General features: G+C 56.1%; 1 protein-coding gene across 1 annotated transcript; it reads left to right on the top strand.

The window, feature by feature from the left end:
- Window positions 1-730: 730 nt before the first annotated feature.
- Window positions 731-8,678, top strand: AADAC (arylacetamide deacetylase). The gene is made up of 5 exons (XM_071437066.1): window positions 731-1,129; window positions 4,862-5,084; window positions 5,217-5,286; window positions 5,591-5,762; window positions 6,855-8,678. The coding sequence occupies exons 1-5, from the start codon at window positions 992-994 to the stop codon at window positions 7,461-7,463; spliced, it is 1,212 nt and encodes a 403-aa protein (XP_071293167.1). The 5' UTR covers window positions 731-991; the 3' UTR covers window positions 7,464-8,678.
- Window positions 8,679-9,148: the final 470 nt, after the last annotated feature.

The raw sequence follows: 9,148 nt of genomic DNA, 5'->3' as shown, positions 1-9,148 counted from the left end.
TGCCAGAGTGGGCTCACCTGTGCCCTGCCCTGGCACTGCAGGGCAGGTGGAGTGGCCCTGGAGCTGTGTTCTCTCTTGGTTTTGTGGGAGTGGGGTGAAGAACATTGGGCTTTCACTGGCTATTGTGCTGCAGAAGGACTGAGGAGAGAGAGCACGGATGGATTTTTAAAATACTTGAATAGTTTGGAGGTGGCAGAACTTAAATGTCTGAAAGTCTGACTAAGGGCCAATCTTCATCTGTGTTTGGGCAGGTGGCACACGGTTCAGCTCTCAGCTTTCTGTGATATTCCTGCTCTGCTCCTCCAAAGGCTGCTGCACCCCACAGGCTGCTCAGCCAGAGAGCACGAGGCTGCGCTGATTTGCTGCTGGTGGAACTTTAGCCAAAGAAATCACCTACATTTCAATCTGAAAAGGTAAAACTGCTGTGTCCCAGGCTCTGCTCGAGTCCCTGCCTCGCAGAGCGGCAGCTCGGTGCCCCAGGACACCCGACAGGGCTGCCTGCACCCGGGCGTCACCGAGCGGCTCCCGAGCGGCTGCGGAGCGGCTGCGGAGCGGCTCCCGAGCGGCTCCCGAGCGGCTCCCTCCGCTGCCTGTCTCGGGGGACTGGGGCAGGTGACGGGGCTCGGTTTGGGGTTCGGTGCGGGGCTGGCAGTGGAGGCTCAGTTCGGGGCTCGGTGCGGGGCTCGGTGCGGGGTTTGGTTCGGGGTTCAGTTCGGGGCTCAGTGCGGGGTTCAGTGCGGGATTCAGTGCGGGGCTCGGAGCAGGACTGGCCGGCTCGGCTGCTCCCGGCGGCTGCACGCCCTGCTGGTGAAACCTGTTGTTTTGGAAGCTGCACAGTGGAGTAACCTCTGCCCCGGGTGATACGACAAGAAATCACCTCCTGGCCGGGACCCAAGCAAAACACGGGATTAACTTTGCCCTGCGCTGGCTCGCCGGGAGGCGGTGAGAGGGGGAGAGCCGCTCCGGCAGCGCCAGAGAGGATCCTGCGAGGATGGGGGCCCGGCTGCTGTGCCTGTGCCTCCTCACCGCCCTCCTCGGCTACTACATCTACAGCCCGCTGCCGCAGGAGCTGGCCCAGCCCGGCACCGTGATGCTCGCCTCGGCTGCCCTCCGGGCCCTGGGGCACCTGGTGAGCCGTGGGGCAGGGCAGGGGGGTTCTGTGGGCTCGGGGACACGGCACGGTGTGTGTGTGTGCTCTCTGTGTGTGTGTGTGCATGGTGTGTGTGTGCTGTGTGTGTGCTGTGTGTGTGCTCTGTGTGTGTGTGTGTGCTCTGTGTGTGTGCTGCATGTGTCACACGGGGACGGTGCTGCACGGACCCGAGGGCAGAGTCGCTGAATGGAGCTCTGAACTGACTATGATAGAAAGAAATGTAGGAAAGGTTTGGTCTTGCAGCCTTGAGAAAGGGCCGCTCCGAGTAACGAATGGGACGTGGGATGTGACTGGATCAACAAGCACAGACAGGCCTGTCTCGCTTTGCAGGGCTGTGCAGCTCCAGCCCTGCTGCCTGAATCATCCCTGGCTCCTGTGCCCGGCTCCCCCCCCAGCGCTGGCTGTCCGGGGAGGGAACACTACAGCAGCTCTCACATTCTATTGATTTCTGTGGCTTCATGGAAATCCACTGGCAAAAAGGCCTGAAAACCACACAAAACAACATCTCTGTGTGAGACAGCCCCTGTTGGCAGGGAGTACTTTTCAGGGCTGTCCAGTCTGCAGGAGGAGGGAGGATGAGGAGTTTTTTGGTGTGTGTCAGGGACTCCTGTTTTGATTTCGGGGGCTGAGGCGGTGGAAGATGAGTGGTGAGAAGGGAAGGAGCTGTGGTCAGCAGTGCTGGTGTGCTGCCTTGCTGCTTCCCCTGCCACATCCCCTGCTGGAGGGGCCTGCAGGGCGGGCGGGCACGGGCAGCCCATTGCCCGGGTCACACCGTCCCTCAGCAGGACCCTGGCACAGGAGTGGTGTGATCTCCCTGGAAGGTGGGGCTGTGTCTGCTGCTGCTGTCCTGCCTGCCGGGCTCTGCGGGGCTCTGGGCAGGCGTTTTGTAACCAGGCTCTCATCTCCTGTGAAACCATAATCCCAAGGGAAGGGCACAGCCACAGCCCCCCTGGAGCTGCACTGGTGCAAATCAGAGTCAGGTGGCCCTAAATTGTCCCAAATGTATCCTGAATGGCCCTGCAGTTACTGGGCAGTGACTCGAGCTCACCTGGGGCAGGGCTGTGTTTCAGAGGGGGCCCTGGTGCAGTCTCTCTGACTCCCTGATGTTGGTTTGAACAAAGGGGCCAAAGTGCCACCCTCGAGTGTTCCTGGGCAGTAGAATTCTCTCTGGGCTCCCAAAAGGGTGTGCCACGAGCCCACAGCATGGCACATCTCCATGCCCTGTTGTGGGGTTCTCCTGGGGAGCCCCCAGCCCTGCTGGGTGAGCTCAGAGGCCCTCAGTGCCCCCTCTTTGCAGCAGGGAGGCTGGGAGCTCTCCCTGGCCTGTTGATGTTCGTGTCCTGTGTCCATGTGCTGCCAAGCTGGGGAACAGCCTCTGAGAGCACACCTGCCACTTGCTGTGGTGTTTGAGCCCCAAAATCCCTCAGGTATTTCGGGAAGTGCCCTGTAAATGCCTGGAGAAGGTACAAAACACAGCAGGATGTTTTTGCTGCCGTTGTGGGACATCCCCCCAGAGCTCCCCCCTCCTCAGCCCAGCTCTGTGGAAGCAGAGAGCCAGACTGGGCCCTGCTCACGAGCTGCCCTGTCGGGGTGATGGGGAGCATCCCAAGCACTGCCCCTCTGGAGCCCTGTGGCACTGCCCCTGCCCGGGCACAGCCAGGCTCCCTTCCCCTGCACAGGGCTTGGCTCTGTCCTTGCTGTGGGGACTGGGGAAATGCTTTCCAAAGCCCAAGGAAAGTGCTTGTGCACAAGGAAAATGCTTTCCAAAGCACAGGGATCCCAGCCCCAAAGTGGCAGGCTTTCCTGTTGCTCCATAAGGCCCAATAATCTCACACTGGGACAATGAGGATTTTCAGATGAGGGCACCATTTCCTTTGATTGATAATGGCCTGGAAACCACAGGCAGCAGCCCAGTGGTTTTCCACAATGTAAATTGTCCACTTGTGGAAAACAGCTCTGAGAGCTCTGGAAACCCTCAGTACTGGGGCTCAGGGAATTCCTCCCACCACGGGGCTTTCACAAGCTCGTTGGAGTCACAGCAGGACTCACTTTGACTGAGATATTTGTTTTTTCAAGATGTTAATCCTTGGGGGAAAAGCAACAACTGAGACATGTTTATGTAAACTGTGTCAATGTGGTGGCTAAAACGGCAATTCTGGCACGGGCATGTGTGTTTGTTTGTTTTCATGGAGCTGATGGCAAGGACCTGTGCTTCCCTTTGCCGTGTGCCAGGGCCTGCCCACTCATCTCCCTCCCAGTTCCAGCACTCTGGGATTGGCAGGGCTCCCCCTGGCATCACCCGCTCCAGGCCTTCGGAGAGAGGTGACTCAAAAATGTGCTGACAATCCCTGTCAAGGGCTGAGCTCTGTGCTATTCCAGCTCCTGAAAAAGAAGGTTATAGCATGGAATCCCAAAATCCCAGACTGGTTTGGGTTGGAAAAGATCTTAAATTTCATCTCATTCCACCCTCCTGCCAAGGTCAGGGACACCTTCCACTAGACCAAGTTGCTCAAAACCTGGTTATATGTAGATGATGATGAAACAGTTGATTTAAATACAATTTGAAGGAAAAAAAAATACACCAGGCGGGGTCAGACTGTATGGCTTCCACTATCACAGGGGGAAGGCCAGAGGTTACACCTATCAGCAGATAACCTGTCAGTGTGGGGGTTCCACATTCTTCCTGGGGACAATAAAGCTTCTCTGGGACACCAAACTCCAAACAGGTTCTGCACCAGGCTCGGCTGTTTTCTTCCTTTTAAAACTCAAACCTGCTCTGAACTTCATCTGTTTTCACCTTCAGATAACATGTAAGAGCTTGGCTTTATTTCTTATTGCTTCAGTTGTGGTGTGGTGAGGCTAGGGTGGGAAGAGGGGCACGTCCCATTGCTGGGGTGCTGGTGGAGGTGCCCAGGTGCTGGTGCTGGCAGCAGTGCAGAGGCTGTGGGTGGCTCTGCAGTGTGCTCCCAGGGCTGTGCCCATGCCATGCTGGTGCCAGCAGCAGTGCAGGGGCTCTGGGTGGCTCTGCAGTGTTCTCCCAGGGCTGTGCCCATGCCATGCTGGTGCTGGGTCTGTGGGTGGCTCTCTGCACTGTGCTCCCTGGGCTGTCTGTGCCCACTGGTGCCAGCAGCAGTGCAGGGGCTCTGGGTGGCTCTGCACTGTTCTCCCAGGGCTGTGCCCATGCCATGCTGGTGCCAGCAGCAGTGCAGGGGCTCTGGGTGGCTCTGCACTGTTCTCCCAGGGCTGTGCCCATGCCACGCTGGTGCCAGCAGCAGTGCAGGGGCTCTGGGTGGCTCTGCATTGTGCTCCCAGGGCTGTGCCCATGCCACGCTGGTGCCAGCAGCAGGCCAGGGGCCATGTGTGACTCTCTGTGGGACAATGCCCGTGCTGGTGCTGGTGGCTCACTGGGCTGGACCCTGGGCTGCAGAGGTGACCCGCATGAACACCAAGCAGGAGTCTGAGTGTGGCACGGAGCAGCAGCCCTGGCTGTGGCTGGGCTCTGGCCTTGCTGGGCAGCTGGTGGCAGTGTGGGCACGTGCCAGGAGCGCTCCTGGCACTGCCAGGCTCGGGTGGAGGCACTCTGCTCTGGCCTGTGTGTGTGACTGCCACAGCAGCTTCACACACCTGCACAGAGCATCAAAGGGCTGCAGGGGAATTCACCCTGAGAGGAATAGGCTGCCTGGAAACAGCTTCCCCTGTCTTGTGCTGCAGTCGGAGGCGGCTGAGCTGCTGGGGCTGATGCACTACATGGAGGGCCTGAGACTGATCACGACTGTGGAGCTGGTGGCTCCCACGTCCGACGAGAACGTCACCGTGACAGACACAGAGCTCAGCGGGGTCCCCGTGCGCCTGTACCTGCCCAAGAGGCCACCTGGAGGCCTCAGGAGGGCCGTGCTCTTCTTCCACGGCGGCGGCTGGTGCCTGGGAGACGCAGGTGAGCCCTGCACGTCGCTGCTGGGTCTGTGCCACAGATCTCACAGCCTGTCAGGAGCTGCCTTTTGCTTTGTGGGGTGTGTGTGTGTGTGTGTGTGTGCCCATTCTCACACACACTGGGCTTCCATTCCAGGCATGCACGGCTACGATCTCATGTCACGGCGGATTTCAAACGAGCTGAATGCTGTCGTGGTGTCAGTCAAGTAAGAGCTCTTCTCTGTCCAGATCTGTTTCAATTAACCTGATTTTTCAATGTTTCTGTATTTGGTTGCATGCTTTCCTGCTGACTTATACACATTTGTGAGCAGAGGCTGCCAGGGTGACAGAGAATTGTGGTTGGTAGCTACTTTGGCTTTATGGAGATGGGTGGGTAATAAAGTGGATGCCCTGGGACAGGCAGTTCCCACTTCTCTGGGCATGGAGACAAACATCCCCCAACAGGGAGATGCAAGCAAGCCCTTCTCTTTATTAACAGCAGGTACTAACACACTTCTCTTGCCTCCCCAGCTACAGGTTGGCCCCTCCACACCGTTTCCCTGCCCAGTTTGAAGACGTGTACCTGGTGACCAAGTTCTTCCTGCAGAGCAAGGTCCTGTCCCAGTACGGGGTGGACCCTGCACGGGTCTGCGTGGCCGGGGACAGCGCCGGGGGCAACCTGGCTGCAGCCGTGGCACAACAGGTACAGCACAAATGGTTTGCAGCTCAAACTCAGTGTTTGTGTAGTCTCACAACCACTAAGGAAAGCTCAGCTCGCAGCACACACTGCTGTCCTGGTCTGCCAGGATGTCACAGCCTGCAGGGTTGTCACAGGGACCAGGCAGGCAGCTGTGCCTGAGCCACCCAGTGCCATCACAGGAGCTTTATGCCATCCAGACATCTGTCCCCTAGAAAAGGCTCTCTGCCCTCCAGTCGGGCCTTACATCACTCTAACCTTAAGCTCCTGTTGTCTGGTTTAGGTATGATGTTTGCAAAGGGAATTTTAACTATGTGACTCATGAAGATGCAAATAGCAGGGAAAACAAGCAAACAAAAAAACCCTCACTAAATTTTGTGGTGTCTGAGCATACAGTCTGGTGCCTTTTGCACTTCTCCTTCAGCTTTATTAAATAGTCAGCATGATGTTGTTGCTCTCTCGAGGAGTTGTTTGGGCTGTAACGAAACCCTGGGAATGGTGGTGAATTTGCTGCGGATGCTGAAGGCATAAAATGAGGGAGAAAATGGAAAATTTATTAGTGAAGAGGGGAAAAGGTTGACATATAAGAAATGTCAATGTTCAATTCGTCACGTTTTATTTGTTACATCTCTAAAATGCACAGAATTGTGATTGCTTGAGTTGTAACATCTCAGGGTTAAAAGCCAAACAGATGAGCATGCTCTAAATTGTGTGAAACGATAAGGAGACTCTGAAATGATAAGAAACCTGAAAGTTTCGTGATGTAAGAATAGAAATTTTCAGTAGCTATAGAAAATCTTCTGTCAATACCTCAGAAAGCATCAAAATTTAAGAAAGAGTATTTCCCAAAAATCATTATCCTTCAATATAAGAAATAAAAAGAAATTATATTTGATGTTTGAGAATTTTTGTTACAGCGTGCTGTTTTAGATAGCCTGCCTATAGATTCAGACTTTCTTTATCCTGGTTTTATTGATAATCTTATTTTGCTCACATTGCAAAATGCGTGTTTTCATTCTCCACCTCAGATGATCTGTCAGCGTGGGAGAGTCGACACCTTTACTGATTCTTTGCAACGGGTTCTGGTTGTTTTTGCAGCTGTCGGAGGACCCTGAAGTCAAAACGAAGCTCAGAGCTCAAGTTCTGATCTACCCAGCCCTGCAGGCGCTGGACCTGGACCTGCCGTCGTACCGCGACAACGCGCACAAGCCGCTGCTGCCGCGCGCGCTGATGGTGCGGTTCTGGAGCGAGTACCTGAGCGCCGACCCCGCTCTGCGGGCGGCCATGGCCTCCAACCGCCACGTGCCGCCCGAGGCCGGGCCCCTGCTGCCGCTGGTCGACTGGAGCCGCTGGCTGCCCGCCGCCATGCGCGGGGCTCACACCTACCGGGGCCCGGCCCTGGGCGCCGCGGGGCCGGCGCGACGCTTCCCGGGGCTGCTGGACCCGCGTGCGTGCCCGCTGCTGGCGTCCGAGGCCCGGCTGCGCCGCCTGCCCCCGGCCTTCGTGCTGACCTGCGAGCACGACGTGCTGCGGGACGACGGCGCCATGTACGCGGCCCGGCTGCGCGCCGCCGGCGTGCCCGTCACGCACCACCACGCCAAGGACGCCTTCCACGGCGCCATGACCTTCCTGGCCTGGCCGCTGGAGCTGGCCGTGGGCCACCGGCTCTTCAACACCTGCGTGGACTGGCTGAAGGAGAACCTGTGAGCCCAAGTCAGGCCCTCGTGTGCCCAGGCGTGACTGGAGCTGGGCCGGATTTTGGCCGTGACCGCCGGTGCTGGGGCTGGAGCGTTTCCCACCTTGTGTGGCAGGAAATCAGTCTGATCCCAACCCACACGTTCCTCCAGTGCTACCATCCGAACCTCAAGCCCCCAGACCGCCAGGACTGCCCCGGGTTCCTCCTCTGGCCCTGCAGCCTCCGGGCTCTGGTGTCTTGTCTCTGTTGCTGCTTCTTTCTTCCTATCGCATCTTCGGTGCAGGGTGTGTGCCCGAGGGCCAGGTGGCTGTGGGCACATGGGACGTGCTCAGGGCTGTTTCTTCCTGTCCCCTTTGGCTCCGTGGGATGTGGCAGCAGGGCCCCGCTGCTGCCAGGGCTGCTGGGGTGAAGGGAAGCCCCGGGAGCTGCAGGGGGCTCGGGGCAGCTGCAGGGACCTGCCCGTCGCAGGCTGGGCTGGGGCTGCTGCTCCTGCCCTGCACGGCTTGAGGGAAGGGCTTGGAAACCCAGTGGGAGGGCTAAAAATTGTGCAAGTGTTTTGGGCTTGGCTTGTTTGTTTCTTTTGGGGGTTTTGTTTATTTGGGGTTTTTGTTGGTTTTTGTTGTGGTTTTTTTTTTTTTTTTTTTTTTTTTTGAAAAGCACATATCTTACTCCTACTTCCTTTCTTTAATCCTTGCACTAGCAGGAATTAGAGAATCAAACCAGCACTGGATATTCACTGGAAAAGGAAGCTGTGAAGGTCCCAGACTTAGAATAACACTGCTGCATGGTCTGTGCTCTACTTATCTAAGTCTTGCACTGGGTGTTCTAATTGTCCTTGAAATTTTTTATCAGATTTCACATATGATTTCTTAAAAGTAGAATTAGCTTAGAGATTTTATAGGCTTGGAAAAGAAACATAGTTCAGCTGGCTGTGTGGAACAAATAACCTCTGTGTAATTGTTTTGTGTGTTAAATATAAACCCTAAAACTTTTGACTGAAGCATGAATACAAGGGTTGACTGTTGGTTTAAGTAAATCAGCCACTGGGCAGGTACTTCATGTATCCTGCTTTTCTTTTGCATAAAAGATACTGAATCTTCAATAATTCAATAATGGGTTATTTTCCTGACTGCGTGCGGCCTGTTCAGATGGCATGTGTAAGGGATGATTGCTGCTTTCCATCTTTATTCAGATGAACATAAACATTAAACTCGTTTCTGATTCCAGAGCAGTGTCCTGTCCCTCGGGTGTCCCATCCATGGGGAGCAGAGGCAGCTGTGCTGCAGCTGCAGACAGCCCCGTTCCAGCTCTGCCCTCCCTCCTGCTGGGGCTGGGGAGCTGCTGGGCTGGGCTGGGCTGGGCTGTGCAGGAGGGAAGCAGCAGTGCTGGGGTAGGTCTGTCCTTGCCCCTTTGCACACCCTCTGGATGCACCTCTGCACTGGTGTGCCCAGTCCCAGGGGTTTGGGGGTTGTTCCTGGGGTCTCCCTGCAGCGCTGCCAGCACAGCCCAGCGCTCACCACAGCCTGGGCTCCTCTCTGCTGCCACAGACAGCTCCACTGCACTTTTATTGCTCCCACATTTGGGATTAATTAACAGCCTCTTAGTGTTCCTGAGGAAGTTGGACTTCAGGGTTTTGCTCATTAACACCTTTGGTTTGATTTTCTGTACAGTTTTAGGGTCACATTCACAAGAATGT

Source organism: Agelaius tricolor, unplaced genomic scaffold (genome assembly GCF_023055355.1).
Source record: "Agelaius tricolor isolate 1412-34295 unplaced genomic scaffold, bAgeTri1.0.p SCAF_12, whole genome shotgun sequence".
NCBI lineage: Eukaryota > Metazoa > Chordata > Aves > Passeriformes > Icteridae > Agelaius > Agelaius tricolor.
Note: the sequence above shows the minus strand (reverse complement) of the source record. Positions and strands in the feature narration are given on the sequence as shown.